Source organism: Crocodylus siamensis, chromosome 5 (genome assembly GCF_052110815.1).
Source record: "Crocodylus siamensis isolate JL-2025a chromosome 5, ASM5211081v1, whole genome shotgun sequence".
Classification (NCBI taxonomy): Eukaryota; Metazoa; Chordata; order Crocodylia; family Crocodylidae; genus Crocodylus; species Crocodylus siamensis.
Genome location: NC_143399.1, coordinates 46,499,535 through 46,524,226, shown reverse-complemented (window position 1 = coordinate 46,524,226; position 24,692 = coordinate 46,499,535). Strand labels below are relative to the sequence as shown.

Genomic DNA, 24,692 nt, shown 5'->3' with positions numbered 1-24,692 from the left:
ATGTTTGAGCTCAGCCTGGATGGGGAAGAGTGGGCATCCCCTGCTGCATCTCTCTGATTCAGGCTGCGCTGCACCATGGTTGGAACAGTTTTAACAGTGAATCATCAGGTATAATGCTTTGCGGTGGCCCTATTCTATTTATAACCTGACCTGGGAACGCTTTCTTCTTCTCTTACAACACACTTGGGATGTGAAGAGTAGGAATCAGAGAGCTCTCTCCACTTACATTGAACCTTTCCACCAACAGGATTCGTTACTGACTCTCTCTAGTCATCTGTACTGGCCACAGGTGACCATAGAATTAATCTGTCTTCAGTGAGTGATGGGGCTGGATGTGTGATTTTCACAGACAGTCATTTGCTCTCTTTGTGATTTGCTTTGTTTTAGGCCTTTATGAATCTGAATATAGCCGAGAGCCTGATCAAGTCACTGGATCCTAGAAGCCATGTAATTAGCCTATTTGAGGAAGCCACTTTCTACAGCCTTAAGGGTGAGGTAAGGAGACAGGGAGGAATCCTTTCATGTATATCTGAGGTGGCTTTCAGAAGATGACAGCAAATGTCCTGGAATTCCTAGCCCTTGATTCTCATTGGGCCCATCAGTCTACACTTCTGTGTCCACTTCACCTTTCAATCAAAACAATTTCAGGCTTCTTGGCTCTCAGTCAGAGCCAGGTACTCAAATTTATTAGCTACCTGTTGAAGCAGGAGCCTAATATTCCTCCTTTGCCTCTCTCCACAACAGCACCACCAACACGTTTACCAAGAGGGGGTGATATATCACGTTTTATGTATGTGCTTTAGATCTTTTGATTGCAGAGCAGTGATTTTCAGCACAAAACCAGATGGTCTTAAACTCAGTTGATACAGAATAATAACTAAATGGCTGCAGTTATTAGGGTGGGGCTTTAGCTTCCTAGTTGTTCTTATAAAGGAAATAGGAATATATTCAACATATATTATGGTCAGGGAATGTACCATATTTACTCAAATACAAGATGACCCTGATTATATGACAACACCCTGAATAATTAGATTCTATATATGGAAAATTTATAAATAGAACAGAATTTGTTACAATTTTCCTGATATAGAATCTAATTATTGGAGGTTTGCCTTGATTTTTTCCCCCACCCACTGCTACAGCAGGGAAAATAAATTTGAGGGTTCAGGTGGCTCCCTTGCCCTCTGCCTCCCCAACTTCATTTCCCTGCAGGCCTTTCTCCCCTCTTGCTGTCACACCCTTCCTGAAGCATATGGAAGTAAGGCACAAATTTGAAAACACTGACTTTGAAATAAGCATGCTTATAGTAATCTTCAAATAGGCAAATTACTACAGGCACTCAGAGACTTAATTCATCCAGGTTTGATGCATTTTACCTCTTTTTTAAACTGCTGCAAGTTTTAGCACAGGTACTCCATAAACACACTTTTAAGCAGCACTTTGGTACCTACTTTATCTATAGTACAAATTATGCATGATATTAATCCAAAGCCAAAAAGCTCATCACTTACCATACAGTTCACTGGGCTGGGCTGCTGTAGAGTCAACAGTATTTAAAACCATCGTGATTCTATAGCTCAGCACTGCTCAGTATGTTTGTGTACGCCAACCACTCCCCACAAAGGATCCATGTGCTAATTAGACCCCTCCACTCATGATTGGAACCAGGTGTCATTACAAGTCTTGGGATCCTCCAAAAATGTATATACATATGAGGCAAAGGGAACTTGGTCTGGTGACATCTCATGGAGGACAGGGTCACACTAATCATATGTGACAGGCTAAGACAGGAGTTAACAGAGGAGATCTAGGTAAACTGTTTGGGGCCCTATTTAGTGATGTTTGTCAGATGCTTAAGGATGGTGAAGAAACAGGAACCATTGGAAATGGAAGAGAAATGCACAGCTCAGCTGTGGGAGTGAAGAGAGTGTTGAAATATATGCAGTATGGTGGCTCACCATGGCTTTAAAAGGAATCAGTGCTTAGGGAGACTGTATGCAATGGACACTACCATGTATCTTATTCAGATGAGTTGTACTAATGCTTCTTGGCCTTTTGTCTCAAATCAAATGTAGATCAAGTGGGGCCGTCTGAATCCCAAGTCCTCTGGTGTAGGATGCCTGCTAATGGATTTGGGAATATCTGAAGTCCCAGGTTGAGAACATGGGACAAAGGATGCTTGTTGGTTATAGCACCATACATGGTGTTTAGAACGAGTGAGTTCTGCCTGCTCAATCAATACAGTTTTTGGAATGATTGAGTTCTATTCAATCAATATGTTCTGGAATTGATTTGGCTGATTTGACCTGGAGCATGAAACATATTTTTTTAAAACTTTCTTGTGGGTGCCCTGTTATTGTAACAGGAATAAGAACAGTGTAATGTGTGTATATATTGCAAAGCTTGCAAAGAACCTTTTTCCAACTACTCAGTTGGTCCAATAAAATATATCACATCTACCAAAAGAACCTGGCCTGCCTATGTCCTTAGACCAATACGGCTACAGTAAAAAACCCAGCATATGTAGATGTACATGTATATGCATACACACACATATATGTACACATACATACATACATATACACACAAATATTTTTGTAAAAAAAATTGTCTAATACAGGTTGTATGTTTTACAGTCATAGTCAGTGTTGGCTGCATTTAATCAACTGCATAATTTGTTTCCATTATGAGCACATGCTGCAGATGGTGCATTTAATGAGGTTTCCTTGTATGCAAATGTAAGATGAGGAGCTTTCCCCCCATGCTGATGGGGGGGCGGGGGAAACTCATTTTATACTTGAGTAAATATGGTATTTGGTGTCTGCTTTTTTTTGTCCCAGTGCTAGGTATAGAAAATGATATCTGACGGCCAACAGCTTCTGTTAGTGCAGTTGAAAGACAGCGTTACAGTCCTTGTTTTATTGTTTGTACCTTTCTACAGGTGTGCTATAATATGGGCCAAATGAAACTGGCAAAGAAAATGTTCAAGAAGGCTTTGAGTTTACTTGGCAGGAAGTTCCCACTTACTTCAATTGGAGTCTTTTTTAAGACTGTGACTGAAATGTCAAAGCATGCATCTCAACAGAAGAACCAGCCTTGTCCGCATCCTAGCAATACTGGGTAGGAAGCAGAATTGGAGTAAAATTGGGTTGGGTAGAGTTTACCCTGGGACACTATTTAGGTCCTAATACTGCAAATACTTATGCATGTGCTTAACATGAAGTATTTGAACAATTCTCATACTTCATGGTAAGATTGTACTTAAGCCTTTGCAGGAATGAAACTTTAAACACAAATGCTTAGATACAATGACAAAGGGAGAATTATGAATAGCTACACTCTTCAGTGGTACAGTATGCAAGAGCGAGGCAATTGTTTTGAAAAACAGGGCTAGACTATTGAGGATATTTTATACAAACTGCTACAGTTTAAAGGCAGATTAAAACTGACTCTTCTTGCTAACCAGTCATTCAAAGGGAACGCTCATATATCAATATGGGAAACATACTTTAACTTACCCAGTCCTGATAAGTGCTAGTACAACCCATACAGGACAGTAGTTCTCAGCCTTTGTGATCCTGGGCCAACTGTAACAGCTTCAAAGTAAGTCATACAACCACTGGAACCAAGTAGCACAGCCAGAACAGATAATAGTGGAGGGACAAAGGGGATGCTTTTGCCTCAATTACAGCTGCCCCTTTGTGCCCTGGCTAAGGCCTTCATTGCTATGCTAACATGAACCTACAGGCTTGGGGCCTAGATAAGGAAGATGCTCATCAGGCTGCAGCCTGGGGTCATAGCTGCAGGGGGCAACATCTATCTGGAACTGAAGTGCTGCTCTGTTGTGGCCTGGGTCCATACAGCAGCCTCATCTTCTCTTCCGCCTCTTGTCAGCCACGCCAAGGTGTGGGAAGGGGGGCACTGTTGTCTTTCTCTGAGCTGGACGTTGTGGGGCAAAATTGTCTCCTGCCTTCTCCTCATGGTTACACGTACATTGGTACCCCAGCCTCTGAGTCATCACCCTTTTTGCTTCTAGCACCACTGATAGCATACAGCCTTCCAAAGATTCAACTTTCCTCCTCCTGCTTTGCTCCTTTTCCCTCACCTGCCCCTGACAGTCTCCCGGCTGCCTCCCCTCTCAGGAGGATGTAGAATAGCCCAGATGAGCTTTCTGACTGCTTTCTTTGTTCTGTTTTGATAAGCTACAATAGTTAGATTTTGGGGCTGCTAATACCTTCTCTGCCTAAAAATGTCTGTGGTGCAACAGGGAGAAGAAACTAGCTTGTCTGTATCAGCAGAACCACTGCCTTTCCTTACTGTGGCAGATCTTCAGCCAGGACTCTGCTAACACCAGCAGGAAGTTTTCTCAGCTAGCAGCACTCATGAGTGTGAACTCAGCAGAGGAATCAGAGGATGAGCACCAGGTGAGCCCTAAAGAGAAGAAAATAACTAGTATGCCCTGGCTTCTAACTGCTAGGGCACACTCTTTTGTAAAGGGACTGAGGAGCTGAGACCTAATTTACATTGGCTCTGGACCAACATGTAATGTCTAAAGGGCTTTGCCTGGGGTAAAATCCCAATGAATCCAGTTTTTTCTGTGAATGCTATTCAAGTCATCCAAGCTTCTAGGGCTAAAAATGTCATGGAAAACCAGCCTGCTTGTGATTTTTGTGGCATGTTTTGCTTCTTTCTCTGCCAGTAATTAAGATGGCTGTAAACTCTCTTATGATGTTTCAACACTTTTATCTTTGGCAAGAACAGAGATAACAGAGATATGATAATGTGACAATGAAAATTCACTGACATTTTTGAACTTCCCAAAAGATTTGGCCTGAAATTCAGGTAGTTCTGTATGTCCGTCCATCTGTTTTTGTTGCCTTCAATTTTTAAGCTATTAATTTTTTATACAAATATATATTTTGTGCCTGTATGGTACCAAGCATAATAGTAGGACAATCCTGACTGCTGCCTTTAGATGTGACCCTAATAAACTTTGGTAAAAATGACCCTAATAAACTTTGGTAGCAGTTATAAACTTTTTAATGGTGAGCAACTGTAAGGGAAATTGAAAAAAGGGATCTGGAGATTTTATCCAGTCCCCTTTAGGCTGGTGTCAGGTAATACTTGACAGAATGTTCTAATCTACAGGTCCAAGCTCACAGGCTTTCTTGTTTGGAATATTTCAGATCATTTCATCTTACATAGAATATGCACTTTGCTGCCAGACAATTGGTTGCCAAGATGACTGGATGAAATATGAGTTGATGGCGATCCAACGTAGCTCTCACCTAAAGCTGGTTGGAGGAGGGCTATTAACCACCATTAAATTAGCACAGTCTTTGGCCTATATAAAGCACTGTTTAGGTAGCCTGCCATTTTCAATTGAATTAGGTAAGTCTTCTGACATCATTTTTTGTTTGAGAACTTGTCACAGTTAAGAGTGAAACATTTAATTATGCGTGTTTTCTCCTCAGGCTATCGAGCCCATGAAATCTGTTTGCATCTGAAGAAACACAACCAGGACTATATGATTCTTAGCGTACTTTTCCAATCCCTCTTTCTGAGCATGAGGTATTAGATAAATCTTATTTTCCTATATGGACAAGCTGATGTTTGGCTTTTGTTTGGCTTGGCTGGCATTTTCCTTCTCAGGGAAATCTTTTCCTCCTGCAAAGAGAAGTATATATCTCTACTCTTGGGGTTTATGAGTCTTGGTCATGTAGACTGGGACGGATCATGTGTCACCTTTTGTTTTCTTCCTTCTCCAGCAGGTAAAAGGGTTATTCCATATTCTTAATCTCATCAACTACTACATTCTGTGGGCTACAGTGGCTTCCTGATCACATATTTGTTTGCTCTACAGCACATTTGTCTGCAGGGATAGATTGGTCACTCTGGTCCTCGCAGATAAAAGCATACTTGGAGACTTTGAATGTTGGGGAAGACTTTGAAAGCTGGTAGACAATCACTGGCAATTCCAAGTCTTGCATTTTGGGCTGGTATACTGAAACTCTTCTTGATACGCTTGTTGTTCAAAGAACCTTGGATTAGGGCTGTGCAAAGATTCAGTCCCTGATTCAATTTGGCTCAGTTCAGTGGCCAAATCTCCAAATCTGAAGTGAATCAGGAGACCCTTTAATCTCTCCAAATTGAATTGGAACCTTCCAAATCAATTCGAAGAGATTTGGCGATTCAGACATAGATGTAGCTTTAAATGTTTTTTCTACATACTTCAAGGTACCAAGTGGCTCATGCACACTGAGATGTTGGGGCAGATGGAGCGTCCCACATGAGTGTGGGGTGCTCCCCAGTGCGTTCACCAGCAGACCCGGAAGTGGACCAGAATCACTTCTGGTCCACTTCCAGGTCTGTCAGGCAGCACGCAGGGGGTCCTCCTGCAACCCCTATCTCAGTGACTGGTGCCTCCTGGGTCTGGGAGGGGTGCATTCAGGGTCACTGAGTTGGGGAGATGCGGGGGGGCCCCCCGGTGTGCTCTCTGGCGGACCCAGAAGTGGACTGGAAGTACTTCTGGTTTACTTCTGGGTTTGCTGGCAAGCATGCGGGGGACCACCCCATTTTCCTGTGGGACACTCGACCTAACCCAGCATCACAGCGATCACAAGCTGCTCCTGTTATCTCAAGGTATGTAGAAAAAACATTTAAAGCTGTGTCTATGGCTGAATTGCTTATTCTTCGAATCAGTGTCAAATCTGCAGATTTAGATTCGTTGACTCAAATCCAAATCCAGATTGAATACAGCCTGTTTCGCACACCCCTACCTTGGATGGAAAAGTAGGATAGATTGATGAATAGAGAAGTATATGGGAAAACAGAGGATAAGGCATGAATAAAGGAAGAGAAATGGTGGAATAAAGACACAAGGAGGAAATAGCACTTCTGATTCTGCTTGGGTTGTGCAGTAACCCTCCACAATGGCTCCTTGTTGTGCTTCTCCCTAGAAGCCAGGAATGTAAGCAAGTACTGCAGTGGCTGGAGAAGTTGGCCTTTCGAGAGGAGAAGATCCTTGCACGGGCTTGTTTTTTTTCAAGCTGTCTAGATCTCTTGCTTTATGCTGGTAAGTACTGATGATGAGGAAGATCACAGTGAGCAACATGCTTTGCAAAGTTCTTCTGTCTCCTTGTCAGGGATGGTCACCAAAAATGGGGGCTTCAGTCTGGCATTTTTCACTTTTATTTCAATTGAAATGGTTAGTTTTTGAAGTAAGGGGCTAAACGGTTTCAGAAAAAAGGTGTTCTAGCTTAAATGAAGGGATATTCATCTCTGTGTGAAGTTTGACATGGTTGAATGCTATCGCACACTATTTGGAGTCTAATTGTGGGAGATGGGAGGATGTAAAGTTGGCCAGAAAGCCTCCTTTAACTTGGCTCTCCAGTCAGAATGGAAGAATGCCTCCTGGTGCCTGTCCCAATTACCCTGCTTTCCAGCCCCAAGAAAGTGCCAATTTTCTAACGGGGTGTGTGTGTGTGCATCTTTGCCAACATAGCTATAAGGGTGTCCCTAAACTGGCAAAATCCTCATGGTATGCAAGTGCTTTTACCAGTATAACCTGCATCAGTTAACAAGTAAAGATAGCCATGTTGGCTAATGCATATTTTTCTTGGTATAATGGTGTCTCCAGTTAGGTCCTGAACAGTCCTACTTGCTAGACCAGACTATCCAGAGCTGGTGTTCCCAGTAGTACTGAGTAGAATTGTACAATAACCTTTTACCACAGTAAAAAGTTGTTGGCACAATACTTTTTTGCCCAGCACTGGGTCTATCTTTCTGCTCTAGGTTATGTTTGCAGAACCTCTGACAGTCAGAAGTGCCAAGTAAGCCCTCAGCTTTGCAATTTTTCTGTTAGATTTTGATTGATCTCTGAATTAATCATCTAGTAGGAAAGTCAGCTACTCTTTTTGACTACCAGTGTCCAATCTGGCAGCATCAGAGCAAGGAGACATGCAACTGTTTCAGGGAAAGATTACTTCTCTAATGCAAATTTCTTTTACAGGGTGGTCATATAAGCCATTTAAAGAGTGCCTGGAATTTGTACAGCAAAATGAAACAAACTGTATCCTTATGTCTCAGAGTGGCATAATGCTTGGACTGTACTCATCCTTGGCCATTTGGTAATGTACAAAGTCTCCTCAAAATTGCTTTTCCCTGCTATGGGTTTAGTTTCTATTTTGCCCAGTAGTAGCTTGGAACTTGGAAACTTTGGGCTGAGTGCCATCAACAGCATTCCTGTTGAGTAGGCCCTTTGTCCAGAAATGACTTCATTGAAATCAGATGGTTGATCCGGTATTTTGATAAGATTCAGAGTGGTTAAGTTAGATCGTGTGGGATTCTGCTCACCTATAATTATGGAAGGACCATTGTGGTGGCTGTTTATTGGTTATGCTTCTTTTTTCTTTACCACTGTGGAAGTCTTCTGTGGAGTCTTCGGGAATGCACGCATCACACATTTATTAACTGCCAAAGCACTTGGCTCAGACTGAATCCATGCAGACTTCCTGAAATTTCTCGCTTACCTTCAGCTTTCTCGGAAGCTGAACACAGCTATTAGCACAGTATCTCCCAGACTAACAGGGCATGATTTCCTGAGCAGTGTCTTCCTGTTAGTAGCTGAATTTCTATCTTAATATCCACCATAAAACCTAGCCCAGCAATAGCCGAGTCATTCTTATTTTGCTTTTAGTTTTTTGTATTTTTTTTCTGGTCTACAATTGTAGGGATATCACTTTTTCACACCTTGTTCCATCCATCTTCCCTATATTACCTTCTGGTTTGGAAGCAGCATTGCTGCCCCATTAGCACAATAAAGGGAGTATTTTAGCTAAGTCTCTTCTACTATATTTTGGGTGACTCAGGAGAGGTTCTATCAATGGGCTACTTCTTCATGACATTGCCTCCACAGAGCCCTTATTCAGGTGTAAGTGGCATTTTTGGCCACCAAGGTAACCAAAAATGTGATGTAGACCACCAAATCTGGATACACAGATGACCAGGCCTGAAAGCCTTCTTAACAAGAAAATTCAAGTCATCATGTTAGACACCTTGTACAGCTCTGGCATGAAAAGACATACTGGCTTTACACTACTTCGTTGGTAATCAAGTCTCATACTTCATTGCAAGGGTTAGGATGAAATTTCTTTTCCCAATATACAGCATTTCACAGCATGGGCTTTTTATCTTTTTCTGAAAAAAAAAGTATTGATTAAGGCTGAAAGCTGTTCCTGAGGTGATGGTCTAATAATCTGATCTCTGATCTGACAGATTTCTCTCTTGTTGATATAGGTTTGCCAGACTTCAGCAGTGGGACAACTTCCGAGAGCCTTTTGAAAAGGCCAGACGGTTAATGAGGAGAACTAGTGCCTCGCTCTTTGCTGCTCATGGATGTTGCAGTTTCTTGGAGTGTCACATCCTTCAGCTACATAACCATGCTGAGATTAAACCTCAAAAGGTCCGAGAGACACGTACCAGGGTGCTAAAGGTGAGAGAGAGAGAAGGGGCAGTTCATGTTGTGGGGAAATCCTATAAAATGTAATATTCTAACAGTGGTAGACTAACATCATCTTGTATTGGGGCTAGATACAGTAAACCTCATCCAAAGATCAGGGATGTCAGACATGGGGGTCAATGGAGAGCAACTTATAAAACAATATAAAAACTTTCAATTTTTGGCATAGTTAGTGGAAATTGGTCAAACATATATAATATTTGACTAACACACACTCTCTCTCTCTCTCTCTCTCTCTCTCTCTCTCTCTAAAAGCTTTGTTCTCCAGCAAGAGTGAGGTAAGGGGGTGGTGCTGGTTATCTAAAAATTGCGGTTACCCGAGGCAGGGTGTTTTGGCCACACGTGGCATGGGGGGTGGCGGCGGCTGCATGAGGAGCAGCAGCAGTGCAGGGTGGTGGGTGGCGGGGGCCACTGAGAGAGAGCTCCCCCACCCCCTTCCCTGTGTTTGGCTGGCCAGCCAGCCAGAAATTCTGGTTAGTGGAGCATTCCGGTTACTTAAATGCCGGTTAACACAGCTTTTATTGTATAATGTTTTACCAATGTTTCTATATATATATATATATATATATATATGTATGTGTATATACACATACAGATGCACACACACCAGCATATGTGTGCATGTGTATTTACGGTTTTATATAGCTACATATAACATATACAATATATAAACATAAATATACACATATGTGCGTGTGTATATTTATGTTTTTGCAAAGATTTGTATATTTCTAGGGGGGTGAGGAGGATCACAATTTTTGTACTCCATGGTTAAATTATATCAGGGGCGTCAAACTCACTATGGGCCCTTGGCTAAATCCGGACCACAGGGCTTCTCCTGGGCCAAATCTGTGGAGTCAGCAGCAGCTGTAGTGGATCTGGGTCCAGAGACTGCAGCCTTGGTCCAGGGATGGGAGAGCAGGCAGTGATGCTGGTTGGGGATTGGGTAGCAGTGGTGGTGGGGGAGCAGGCAGTAGTGCGGATCCAGATGTAGGCAGCAGCCTGAGTGGGTTCAGGAGTGGGCAGCAGTGTGCACCTGGGGTCAAGCAACGACATGCGTGGGGGATTGGGTGGCACTATGGGGTCAGGAAAGGGCAGAGGCATGGATCTAGTGGCAGGCAGCAGTGTGGGTCCAGGAATGGGTGGCAGTATGGTCCAGGGGCAGGCAGCAGCAGGGTAAGTGAGGGCTGTGTCTGTACAGCCCTTGGTTGCCCCCTGACATTGATGGCAATGTCCATCAGGGTCCAGGGCCCCCAATTTTTGTGGCAGGACATGCTCCAGTTGCCATGCCCCGCCAACTTCTGGTAGCCTGCTGCATTACCGTTGGTTGAGATGGAAAAGTTCTGGCCCACAGGCCGTATGCTTGATGCCCCTGTTCTATACTGTTGATCTTTATAGGGAAGACAGAAACTTGAGTTTGATGATGTTAGAACCCAGAAATCAATGGGGGACTCAACAAATGGGGTTTATCTCTTATATAACAGCAATAGTTTGTTAATATTGCACTTGGGTTGTATATTTTGAGAGTCAGTAATTATTGCATATCGTTTGGGTGAACAAACCACAATGGAATATTTTGAAGTTGCAAGGAAACAGAAAAACGTGCTATTAAGATCACAGTGGCTCCCCACCACATTCATCTTATGCTTCTAGATTCTCCCTGCAAGCAGGAGTTGGGACACAGGGAGCCTGCAATCAACTGAATGGAGTGCAGGTTCCTATGCTCATGAATATTCCCAAAAGGGAATTGTCTTGAAGATGGGAAGAAAGACTTTTGGGTAGCCGAGTTGCAGAGTTCTGCTTAGGAGCATGACAGAGATGAATCCAAGCAATCTGAATCCTTTTTGGACTATATTTCATTCCTGCTTCCATTGGTTTGTCTCCTCAGGGAGATACCTGTGCTGTAATATGGTATGTCTCAAAGCTCTTGGGCTTTCTTCTGACATGACTTTAAAATGTTTTCTTGTTAGACCTTGGAAGAAGTTTTCTCTCGATGCTGTACAAGCCCTATCTATTATGCTAGGATTTACCACCTGAAAGCCTATGTTTTTCTGATGTTGGGTGATGAAGAGCAGAGTCAGTTCTACCTGGAGAAAGGGCTGGAAGTCAGCGACATGTATGGTAACATCTTGGAGAAGTCCTGGCTGGAGATAAGCGATGTAAGTTCCAAAAATGGGTAATCTATAAACTCTTTTCTTAGGGTGTGTGTGGATGACATGGGGACCCTATAATGAAGTGGTGGGTTTTTAAAAATACCACTTCAATTTAGAGCCCTTTAAACCCCCATGTCATGCAGGGGAGGGGAGGGCAAGCTGCCGGCAGGCAGAGTGGTCCCTGAGCTGCAGGGTGGGGCTGGTGCTTCCCTCTGTGGCAGTGGTGGCCCCTTGCAGGCAGCACTCGCCTACAGGCACCTGGCTCAAGGGTCCTGGGGGGCACTGCAGCTGCAGAGGCAAGCACTGGGCCCCCCTGCAGCTCAGGCAAGCAGGCTCGGTGGGGGATGGGGAAATTCAGGCTCACCGCTTCTTGGGGGTGTGGGGGGAGAGGGGCAGAGCCTACCTTCCTGGGCTGCTGCCAGGCTGCCTGCACGGGCTTCCTGCAGAGCCCCTGAGCTGCACAGAGCCCGGTGCTTCACTCCGCAGCTGTAGGTCAGCAAGTTTTAGTTTGCTGCACCCCAAGTCATTTAAGGCACATTATGCCACCGAATTTGCTACTGTGGCTGGAATTAATGTGTAATACACCACTGACACATGCAAACGCCAACACCATTAAAGCAGTGCAAAAGTGTTTAACCTGCTTTAAAGTGTCATGCATACATGCCCCTTGTTTTATCTACACACAGCCCTAGAATTTAGCTGACATGTTCTCTTGAAAGTGGTTTGTGAATCCTTGAAAGAAAGTAGAGTTGGGAGCATTTCAGTAACTGCTATGTAGAGAAGCAAAGGGAAGGATCGTGAATTCTGGACTCGATGATCTCCCGAGGTCCCTTCCAGCCCTGATATCTATGAAATCTATGAAAGCAGATGATCCAAATCCTGGATGAACTGATGCACGTTCTAAGCCCATGTAGGTACTAACTTCCACTGACATTTGTGATATATTTCAAACATCCTGGGATAGTGTGGCATTTAGGATAGGGCACAGAGGAAGAAATGGAAGTGGCACTTGATCCTTCACCCACCACTGTATATACTTATTGACCCACATCGCTTGGATTTCCTTCCCACAGTGTGAAATACAACCCCTTCAGAATTCCATGAACTGTGTTACTGATTACCTTATGGGGCAGCTACATTTAAAAACAAACAAACAAAAAAAACCCCCTTCAAGTCCCCAGTTACATTAAAAAACAAACAAGCCCATACTTGACAAGTACTGCTATTGAGCATATCTAAATGTGCCATTAGCATGTAGCAGTAAACATGCTATGGAGGGGCTGGCTGGGGCATGAAGGTGATACAGTGTGGGGCTATCTGGCACATTGTAGCACCCTTGTGCCCCAGCCATCCCTGGTCACTGTCTACACAGGTGTTTTGGTGCACATAACTACTCTGCTGTCCGGAGCAAGTACAGTACTATTTTACATACACACTTTCACAGAAACTTAGAGCTGGAAGGGATCTTGTGAGATCATTGGGTCCAGCTCCCCTGCTCTGGGCAGGAAAGACTGCTGGGGTCAAATAACCCAGCGGAGTTAATTAGTTTACTGTGCCCTAATACAGATATATGTGTAGATGGTAATGCTTTACTGCAGAGCTAATTAGTCAGCTCTACAGTAAAGCGTAGGTATAAATGCACCCCAATATCTCCCAGCCTGGGAAGTGAGACACAGCCTAAGACCCTCAGATATCTTAGTAGTACTGCATACTTAGGACTTACCTGGATATAACTGGGCTGCCTCTAAGGGTTGTAGATGTAAACAATACTATATCCAATATTGTTAATAATTTAGTACCATTCGTTGTATAGAACACATTATTCCCGAGAAACATGGCTTTGTGATTGGTTGTTCTCTGAACACAGGCTACAGTTTGCTCCTTGATGGTAGCAATTTTGAATGAAGCTGTATACAGGCATCACAGTTAGTGGTTAGTTTGTTGCCAGTGCAAATTGCAGGGCTTGAATATGTGCCAGTTACACTTACGTAATTTACATGATTTTTGTACACCAGTGTAAATTATACTTGGATCTGGAGTAGACAGATGAGCAGCTATCTCAGGGCAGTAGCTGCAACCTACTACTTGCAACTAGGCTGAGTGGGAGCAGGTAATAGCTTGAAAAACAGCACTATTGGGAGAACTGTGGAAAGAAGGGGCTGCCCGTGGATGTTAACATCCCCTTATCCCCCACAAAAGCACTTTACCAGAAGAAGCAGTGCGTTGTTTCAGCCTGACTCCACAGCATCTGTATAAATCAGGTGCTTCAGTGGGGCTTTTTGGTGCTGTTATCTAATAGCTGATTCAAAGCTATTAGATACTCCAAAGCATTTGGAATATGTTTCCAACTGGCAACTTGCAGTGCAAGTAAACCAGTAGAAAACCAGTGCATGGTACCAGGTGCTTGACCACAACAATCTGTGCAGACAAAGCACATGGGCCATGTGATGATAGCCAAGGGAGCTGTAGAATAAATGAGATACAGTAGTCACCACTGGCTCTGGAAGCAAAAGTACCACTGTCAGGTCAAGCAGGTTGATAATCCCTGCTCTAATTTTAATCTGTTCTTGTGAGGCAATATCAGAATATTTTTCATGTACTATAAACCTCCTCACTTTTCTTGGTAGATCTTATTTTCTTTTCCATTGAGGCAGATTATAACTGTAGGCTATACAGGCAGTCCTCAACTTAAGATGTTTCGAGTTGCAACAAACGGCACTTACATTTATAAATTGACACCTTGTTATGACTTTCTGATGTAGTGCTATGCCAGTGGACAAGTTTATTGCATCACCCATCTCCCTGGAGAACATCTGTCTATGTATCCTCAGATGTTTTCTTTAAGAAAGCAGGCAAGACTCTAGAAAAACCTGCAGCCAAAACTCCTGAGAAGACTCCAGGCAAGAACCCTTCAAAAGTCCAACCAAGAGCCCTTCAAAAAGTCCAGAAAGTCACCTCAAAGATTTCATAGACATTAGGGCTGGAAAGGATCTCGGAAGATCTTCAAGTCCAGCCCTCTGCCCCAGGAGCCTGAAGTCAGCAGGGTTCATAGGATCCCAGCAAGATAAACGTCTAAATGTGTCTTGAAGGTGTTCAAAGTAGGTGCTTGAACCACCTCTGGCAGCAGCCTATTGCAGACCTTAGGAGTGTGGACAGTAAAGAAGTTCTTCCTTATGTCTAGCCTGAAATGGTCTAGTCTGTGACCGTTTGACCTTGTCATCCCTTGGGGCACTCTGGTGAACAGACGTTCCTCCAGATCCTGGTGAGCATGCTTTATAAACTTATACGCAGCCACCAGCTCGTGCCTGAGCCTGCACTTTTCCAGGATGAAGAGTCCTATAGCTCTCAGCCTCTCACCAAGGTCTGTTTTCCTGACCTCTGATCATGCGTGTGACTCTTCTCTGGACTCTCTCAAGCTTCTCCACATCCTTTTTGAATTGTGGAGCCCAAAACTGGACGCAGTACTCCAGCTGCGGCCTCACCAAGGCCAAGTACAACCAGAGAATGACATCCTGGGATTGGCTTGAGAAGCATGTATGGATGCAAGCCAGTATTTTGCTCACTTGACTAGCTGCAGCATCACATTGATGGCTCATGTTCATCTTGTGGTCAATGATAACCACCAAGTCCCTTTCGTCTGTAGTGTTAGCCAGCGTAGCACTGCTGAGCCTATAAGGTTGCTGCAGGTTTTTCTTCCCAGCATCGAGAACCTTGCATTTTTCAGTATTAAACACCATCAGGTTCTCACCTGCACATTTTCTGAGCCTGTCCAGCTCAGCCTGGATTGCCCTCCAGTCCTCAGGTTATGTACGCTTTACTCCAAAGTTTGGTGTCATCAGCGAACTTGGCCAGTTCGCTTCTGATACCAACGTCCACATCATTAATGAAGATGTTGACTAGTATAGGCCCAAGGACAGAGCCTTGAGGGACCCCACTGGTCACAGCATACCATGACGATGGACTTCCATCAACTACCACCTTCTGGGTCTGACTATGGAGTCAATTCCCCAGCCAGTGGATTGTGGTGAAGCTGAGGCTGCAGTTGGCCAGTTTTGCTAAGAGGCGATCATGGGATACCAGGTTGAAAGCTTTTTTAGAGTCAAGTTATATGACATCAACCTCTTCTCCTGTGTCCAGGTGATAGGTCACCTGGTCGTAAAAGGAAATGAGATTGGTCAAGCAAGACCTACTGTAAGAAACCTGTGCTGGCTATCCCTCAGGATGTTGCCATCAGCCAGTCTGTTAAGAATGGCCTCTTTGATCTTATCTAAGACCTTCCCTGGGATAGAGGTCAGGCTGATGGGCCTATAGTTAGCTGGATCTACTTTCCTCCCTTTCTTGAAGATAAGCATCACATTGGCTTTCTTCCAATCTTCAGGCACTTCACCAGAACACCAGGAGTTTTCAAAGACCCGTGCCAGGGGCTGGGCTATGATGCTCGCCAGCTCCTTGAGCACCCTGGGGTGTAAACTGTCAGGGCCAGCTGACTTGAAGGTATCCAGCCTCTCAAGGTGTTCCTTCACAAGGTCAGCATTAATGAAGGGTAAAGAATCTCCCTCACCCGGGCCTTCCTGCCCCATAATGGGCAGGGGCATGCCTTGGTACTGGTGAAAAACTGATGCGTAGTACCCATTTAGCAAGTCGGCTTTTTGCTAGGCGTTGGTTGTCAGTTGTCCCATCTGGTTAAGCAGGGGTTCAATGTTGGCCTTGCTTTTTCTCCGGCTCCCAACATATCTAAAAAAGGACTTTTTATTGTCCTTGATACTTGTAGCTAGTTGGAGTTCAGTCACAGCTTTGGCTTTCCTGGTTCACTCCCTGCAGATCTGGAGCAGTGCAGAATATTCCTCCATGCAGGTGGATCCAGTCCTCCATCCTTTGTAGGTCTTTCTGTTTAGACACAGGAGGTCCGCCAGTTCCCTGCAGAGCCAAGGGGGCTGCCGTGTCCTTTTGCTGCCTTTCCTCCATGATAGGATAGACTTTGCTTGTGCATGCAGGATAGCTCCCTTGAGAAGCAACCACTCATCTTGAACTGCCCTCCACTTTGGGTCATGTTTCCTTAGGATCTTACTGACAAGCCTCCTGAGCTTGTCAAAGTCAGCTTTCTTGAAGTCAAGGACTTCTGTATTGCTGACTGACTTGCCAGCTTTGTGGCAGATGGTGAAAATGATCAGCTTGTGGTCACTGTCACCCAGCTTCCCTTCAATTGTTAGGTTGCTGATTTGGGTTGTCCCCTATTGCCAGCACCAGGTCGAGCAGTGCTTTACCTCTCGTCAGCCGGTAGACTTCTTGAGTCAGATAGAGTTCATCCACGCACAACAGAAAGCTTTCTGACTGTTTGGATTTGGCTGAGCGCTCTTCCCATAAGAAAGAAGTCCTTCCAAATCAATATGATTGCTATTTACAATACAAATACATTAATGTAGCTATGTTACTCATCTATAATTGATTTAATGCAAAATTCTGGGTTATTTTTGGTGAAAATAGGGTATTGGGCCTTGGTTCAGGAATCAATCCCCCATTTATAACATTGTTCCTATGGGAAAATCAGTTATGAGTTACGACATTTCGACTTAAGGCATGGTTTTCAGGAACTAATTGTGTCGTACATCCAAGGACTGCCTGTAGTTTAGAATTTAGAAGCTAAGCAAAATTGATATGTTTGTCTCTCATAGTGAAAAACCTGACCTAAAAATTGCACTATGGAGTTAGTATGGAGACAGACTTAAATCTAGTTTGTTTTACCAGGACCTTCTGTCGCCACCCCTCTTCCCCCTGCCCCCCATATGCAGTTCTGTCTCGTACTGAGACAAGAAGGAACTGTATCAGTGCAGAACAAGCAGGCAGCATTAAGGTCAAGGGAGACCTAATCCTGGCTTTTCAGAATGAAGCCAGCCAGAAATACACCTTGTCTCTTCACCACTGGAAGAAGGGAAAAAAATAGATAGCTGGGAAAGCAAACAACTAACTGCTTGCTTTACAAGGACATGTGAGAAGGATAAGGAAGGGATTTGAAATATGTTTTTTGGAGAGGTTTTCCAGATTCCCATGGACATAGCCTCTGTCCTGACTACCCTGGCAAGATCCTGTTCAAGCTCTCTGTACCTTCCCCCACAAACTTTGGAAGACAAGTTTGGGGCCAGCCCTTACAATCAGGAGCAGTATCACCCTCACACTAGCAATTCCATTTCTGCTGCGAACAAGGAGAACAGTTTACCATGGGATAGTATACAACAGTAACTGGCAACTGGCTCCTCCATTTCTTTACTTATTTCTGTATAAAGTATTCGGTGCTAGGGTAACTACTAGAGATGCCCCCCGCACTGTGCCCTGGCTGCTTGCAGTCAGCTGTTGGAGTAGGAGGAGGGAGGGATGGTCAGGAGCTGAAAACAAAAAAAAAATAATAGCAGCAATAATAGGGTACCTATTGGCAGAAGGCCTGAACTACAGAAATAGGGAATCACCACCTGGTGGCAAAAGAAAGCAATTACAAGTCTGAGTCCCAGGTGTTTACATGCCCCAAATCCATAGGTATGATGACGTATGTGGTGGTGACATAAACTAAACTATGTCCTAGCAGCTTTAGTTTAACATGCGAAAAAGACTTTTAAAGCAGCGAGAAATCCTGCTTGTGCAAACACAAATGCAGTTGCAGTGGCGTAAATAAGAAGTCCTGTGTCGTGTACAAATGTCCCTGGAGATGCAGTTTTACCACCTCTGAGGATTTTGTATTCTGAGATAAATACCTTGCCATAAACTTTGCTGTACAAAGATACATCTCTGATACATGCATTTCCATTATACTGTCTCTGTAGTGTTAGTAAGAGTAAATCTTCAAGCCAAAGCCACTCATCTAAAGGGTCCCTTTACTCCCTCTTAGCCATCCTCCTAGTGGGTTAGAAGAAGCAGAACAGAGTGGTTGGCAAGGGAGGGTTGCTTTCCCTCTGACAAACAGGAAGACAGGCAGGAAAAGGAGGTGGTAGTCCTTGGTTGCACTTCCCAACAACACAACCAGCATTCAGGGGGAAGTTATTTGTGCTTGCTTGACTAGTAGTACCAAATACTTTCTTAAGCCAAGTCATACCCAAGGATTAAATTGGTGCTTTCCTAATCCCTCTTCATTCCTGTGCAGTGCAGATCATGCAGGCACACAAAAAGAAAAACTAGCATGACTTTTACCAACCTTCTTGAACACCATAGAAAAACAACCCCTGGAGATCCATTTTCCTTCTTGTGTCTTACTTTCCTTTTGTTCTTTGTAGGAGTGGTGGTTTACTGCAAGAGAGCCGATGGAAGACTTATGGCTGAAGACAGCTCCGGACTTTCCCACATGGGAAGGAGACCTGTCAGATGCAGAAATTAGAAAGATCCATAGGACCAAATACCTCATGAGGGCACCTGCTTTGGATGTAGACAATCCTTTCCCAGAAGATAAGTAACATGAAGTGGCCTCTTCAAATAGCCTGCACTGCCCAAACCAGTAAGCACATACACTGTTTCTCTACCACTCATGGAAATGCATGTTCTCTGCAAAGTCCTGTTTTTGCCCATCTTTTCCTTTGGCAAATTTAGGCAGTATGGTCTAGCTGTTGTGTTCTTAAGAGCATTTATCAGCACTGTTTAATAAACTCAGCAGGATCTCAGTCTTTTATAGTAATTTATTTCTTGAACAGAATCTAGGGGCATAGGCAGTAAGTCTAATTCATTTTGAAATAGAAATTAAAAATAATTTTATATATCTTCTAATTTTAGTTCACTTAGGACCAATGTTCAAATTCTCTAAATAGCTAATGGAAATGCCCACCCAACACAAAACTTTAGGATATCTCCAGGATATCCCCAGATGGTGCTGTTTGTATAATTGTAAATTAATAAAATAGATGTAGTTTCTTATACATACTACTTTGGATGAAGAGCTAGCCTGTCGGTGAAGATTCCAATTCACCTGCTTTCAGCTCTGCTTCAGGGATGTAGCTGCTGCTGCTGTCTCCACCTTTAGTTTCTGAATGGAAACAAAGGAAAAGAAGAGGGGAAGTTGAAGGCAAATATTGAAATCCCTGCATGTGATTTACTGAGAAACTGACGTGATGGGAAAACTTGTCATTGAAATTTTGAATCTCTAAAGATGCCAACAGAACAGCAATGATCAAAACTGATCCCCAAAGAGCTCTGCAAGGGCAGCAAAGCAGAGTTAATTTTTTGGGGCCTCAGGATGGTTTTTTTAAGCTATCACTGTTCTAAAAATAAATGTAAAAAAGTAGAAAATGGGTTTTTTAGGTTTTTTTAAAGTCCTTTAGAAGGCCAAAAAGGGGTCAAAGCAGTATACCTGTGGTGTTTCTTCATCATAAATTAAGGATAGCCTTTGCTGAAGGGGCACAAAGAATTTGAGAAAGCAGCAGAGCCACCTTGTGGCCAATCTGTAAACTGAATGTAAGGGTAGCTCATGCTCAGAAATTCACAAATGAGGTGACAGGGTGCCATCCTACCCTGTTTTCTGCCTACCTTGGGTGCTTGTCCACATTATGATTTGACTACGTACATGTGACGAAGAGTGATGAAAAATTGTCATGGCGTCACCATGTAAACGTGCATGTGTTTTTCATGGCAGATTTTGTCTGATCGTGGCGTTAGACAACCTCCGATGTATTTTAATTTGATCATGGCAAATTGTTCCAGGAAGCTTAGTTTTATCATGACAATTCTGTCACATGTACATATCGTATACAGGTAAATTCACCACTTTGTGTTCTGACAGCCCTTGGCCACCAAGTGCCTCTTGAATTCACTGGTAATTTCATGGGTGTACTTGGTAGCCGTGTTGGTCTGAGACAAAAAAACATACAAAAAGCTAGAACTCTTGGTTCCAAAATGATACCTTTTATTAGACCAACTGGAAAATGGCAAGAAAATTGATCCCGAACGCTTGCAGAAAAGGATAAAGTCCCTTCGTCAGGCTCTGGAAAAAGTGTAGATGGTACAAGATAGTAAAAAATCCCCATTAGTAGGAAATAAACTTCATTTTTGCACAGAGGGAGCTGAAGATGGAAGGCTGTCCCTTTGGGTCCATGAGAGTGTCTTTGTGAGCTGTGTTGAATAGCTCTTTGTGTTGATCAGGTAGAATTCCTTCCCTGGAGGTGTCAGATGGCAGGCAGGGAGGTGAAGAAACTTCCTTGTTGTTCTGCGATGAAGTTTAAAATCCAAAATTGGCTAAAATTTGGGATCTTCCATGTTTCAGGGGTGTACTTGTATGTCCTTTTGTCTCAGACCAACACGGCTACCAAGTACACCCCAGAAACATGGAAGATGCTGAATGCTGAACCTGACGAAGGGACTTTGATCCCGAAAGCTTGCAGAAAAGGACAATTTTCTTGCCATTTTCCAGTTGATCTAATAAAAGGTATCATTTCGGAACCAAGAGTTCTAGCTTTTTGTATGTCTGGTAATTTCATGTATTTTGTAATTTAGTTGTCAGCTGTCTTGTGTAACGTATGCCTTTTCAGAGCAGGTGTTGCTGCAGAGCCCGACATGGGAGCCTGACACAGATCAATGTTATTCTGCCTACGGATCATTCCTTGCTCCTTAATAAGTGCTTTTAATTTAATTAAAAGCATTTTTTGGACTGAATCCTGTTTCTGTTAGTAGACTTGAAATGTCCTCTACCTCAAGCTACAAAGCGTGTTGGTGTCTTGAAGAGTGCGCAGCTTGAACTATGCCAGGCACCCTTGAGCACAAGCCCCACATTTTTTAACGGGAAATCCTCTTGCGGGAAAACAACAAGCATTCCTTACTGAAACGCATTGACAATAGTGTCCTCTGTGTACTGCTGGTGTCCAGTTTGACACTGCTGACCCTGTGTCTTAATCGTTGCTCTTGATACTGACAGACCCTGTTTTGCCTCTTAATGTTTCCTGATCTAAACTACCACACACAACCGTTTTTATGGATCCATTTCCCTCAGTGCTGGTAAATGCGCTTTTCAGCTATACATATTCAAAAATGGTCCCTGACATTGCGTTCTGCTAGGTACTGCTGGTGTCAAGTTCAGTGTTGCGGACCCCTGTCTTTCTTGGTCTTCCTGACACTTTTAGACCTAGGTGTCCCTCTCGCTGTTTCCTGATTTTGCCCGCCCAGCCATATCTTGAGATTAAAAATTCCCTATACTAGATTTTCAATGTCTTGCAGCACCCCCTGCTTTTTAGAGACACTGTCAGTGGTAATATATATTGTCATGGATGACACTAAGATGTGGGAAGAAGTGGGCAGGCTAGAGAAGAGGTACAGGCTGCAATTAGATCTGGACAGGTTACAAGGGTGGGCAGATAAGAGCAGTATGGGTTTCGATAGTGACAAATGCAAGGTATTGCACCTGGGGAGGAAGAACCAGCAGTATACCTAAAGGCTGGGGTACTCCCTTCTCATCAGCACAGAAGTAGAAAAGGAGTCATTATCGACTCCAAGATGAACACGGGCCAACAATGTGAGGACGTAGTCAGGAAGGCTAACCGCACCTTGTCAAGTATCCACAGATTCATCATGAGCAGGTCCAAGAAGGTGATCCTTTCCCTCTGTGTGACACTGGTCAGGCCACAGTTGGAGTACTTCGTCCAGTTCTGGGCCCCCCACTTCAGGAGGGATGTGGACAACGTGGAGAGGGTCCAGAGGAGGGCCACTCACATGATTAGGGGGCAGCAGGGCAGGCCCTACGAGGAGAGGCTACGGGACCTGAACCTGTTCAGTCTCCACATGAGAAGGCTGAGGGGGGATCTAGTGGCCTGTTACAAACTAGTCAGAGGGGACCAGCAGGCACTGGGGGAGTTCCTGTTCCCCCAAGCGCTACCAGGCGTGACTAGGAATAATGGTCACAAGCTGGCAGTGGGTAGATTTAGGCTAGATATCAGGAGGTGCTACTTCACGGTCAGGGTGGCTAGGATCTGGAACCAACTTCCAAGAGAAGTGGTGCTAGCTCCTACCCTGGGGGTCTTTAAGACAAGACTAGACAATCACTTTGCTGGGGTTGTTTGACCCTAGTACTCTTTCCTACCATGGCAGGGGGTTGGACTCGATGATAAGAGGAGGTTAGATGCACATCTTGCTGGGGTCGTTTGACCCCAGTATTCTTTCCTGCCATGGCACGGGGTCGGACTAGATGATCTGCTCAGGTCCCTTCCGACCCTAGAAACTATGAAACTATCTGCTCAGGTCTCTTCTGACCCTAGAAACTATGAAAAAAGGTTGAAAACTCCTGTCCTACAGCATATTTTATAAGGGACATTTTCCCCATGCTTTTGTAAAAATTCCCATTTGTTGTCGCAATCCATAGCCTTGTGTTGGGGTCTGGGTCAAAGCACTGGACATTGAAAGGCGAGGCACAGCTAGAAGGGGAACTGAGAGTCAGCAGTTAGCTTTGATGTACAAATGTACCCTAAACAGTGGTTTACAAGGTTCCATGCCCCAAAGCACCCCACAAATGAGAAACTTACCAATGTTTGACAGTCTGACTCTCAGTCTTGGTCCCAAAGCAGTGGCTGGTGGTAGGGGTGTGTGAAATTGATGCAGTGATGGCAGGGGGGGTGGGGCTAAGCATGACCACAGTGGGTAGATGAACAATGACCACTGTGGGTGGTGGGAGCATCACCACACTGTGAATGAGTACAAGAGTGAATAATGATGTATGAGAAAGTGGGACAAGAATGGGGGTGGGGAGATGGTATTGGAAAGTGTTGAGATGGCGGAAGTCAGGCCTAGTGGTCAAACCAGCGCTCCTACCCCTGCAGGAATCTATGGCTGTTGTAGGTGGGTGGTTGGGTGGGATGGATTTATAGGGACAATGCGTGTCTGTCTCAACTGTTCCCTAACTGCATGGAAGAATTAGCACGCACATTCCAGTCTAGTCATCATCCCAGAAGAGCCGGTCATTCATCAACAGAAAGAGATTTCATCTGGTGATTTTTCCAAACTGTAGTGGATCACTGCGGAAGATTTCCTAGCATTTATACTAGCTGGGCTGGAAGTGTTCATGATGCACATGTCTTTTGAAACTTGCTGCTGCCTGGGAAGATGGAGAAAGGCCAATATGCCCCAGGACTGGAGGATGTTGTGATCCAGGATGTTTCCACGCCACCGCCCATCATTGCACACATGGCTTACCAACTCCTGCCCTGGCTTATGAAGCCATATGGGAGGGCAGGTGACTGACTGGCAAAAGCAGACTGTTAACTATTACCTATGCAAATACCGCATCTGTGTTGAATGTGCCTTTGGCTGCCTAAAAGTCCAGTGGAGGTCACTGAACTACAGGCTGGAGGTAGAGCCAGAGAACATCACCACTTTCATAGTGGCAGCCTGCATGCGCCACAATATTTGTGAAACAGTGGGTGAAATTTTCAGTGATTCTTGGGCTCAAGAACTGAAAGAAGTGAGAGCAGCTACTAGATCTAGACAGGGGCAAGCAGGGCATGGTGCGGGGTTAGACATTTAAGCAACCAGTGGTAGGGGAGCTATTGTGAGAAGTTGCCTGGTAGCACGCATTATGGCTACTGCAGGTGGAGAATGTGTTCTGTAGGACAAAGTAAAACCTTCTAAAGTTCGCTGTTAAAGTTGAGTGAAGCTGTGTTGCTGAGTTTTTGTGGAAATTCAATAAAATGTTTGGTTCAAGCAAATGTATCAGATCGGTGCATTGACTATACTGGAATTGGGCATGGGGAGGTGAGGGGGTGTAGGAGGAGGCAAGTGGGTTTGCTCATGGCAGACATTGCTGAATTCTTTGCTTTGATGGGGTTATGGGGGAAGAGAGTGGAAGGAAAAGGACATCTGGCCACTTTGGAGACTGGCCATTTTCCATCTGGAGTGTGGGGGGTGGGAGACTGGTGTGCCACTGCATGGAGGGGTGGGGTAGAGCCAGGGCCTGGGGGTGACTCTGGGGTGGCAGTGTCATCAGAATCCAGGGTACACTGCAGAAGTTTGCCTGGTCAGTGAACCCAAAGTTTGGATGATGAGGGCATCCTGGGGCCAGAGGTGCA

At 44.3% G+C, this 24,692-nt stretch overlaps 1 protein-coding gene across 1 annotated transcript in view; it reads left to right on the top strand.

Annotated features, from left to right (window-relative positions):
- Positions 1–24,225, top strand: part of ADCY10 (adenylate cyclase 10) — a 73,341-nt gene extending 49,116 nt beyond the window's left edge. The window contains exons 27-37 of the mRNA XM_090049747.1: positions 388–495; positions 2,945–3,123; positions 4,271–4,427; positions 5,190–5,394; positions 5,478–5,574; positions 6,963–7,078; positions 8,015–8,132; positions 9,301–9,496; positions 11,494–11,682; positions 18,936–19,153; positions 23,636–24,225. Coding sequence (XP_089905873.1) covers positions 388–495; positions 2,945–3,123; positions 4,271–4,427; positions 5,190–5,394; positions 5,478–5,574; positions 6,963–7,078; positions 8,015–8,132; positions 9,301–9,496; positions 11,494–11,682; positions 18,936–19,112 — 1,542 coding nt within the window. The 3' untranslated portion in view covers positions 19,113–19,153; positions 23,636–24,225. The remainder of the gene's footprint in view (positions 1–387; positions 496–2,944; positions 3,124–4,270; positions 4,428–5,189; positions 5,395–5,477; positions 5,575–6,962; positions 7,079–8,014; positions 8,133–9,300; positions 9,497–11,493; positions 11,683–18,935; positions 19,154–23,635) is intronic.
- The last annotated feature ends 467 nt before the right edge of the window (positions 24,226–24,692 follow it).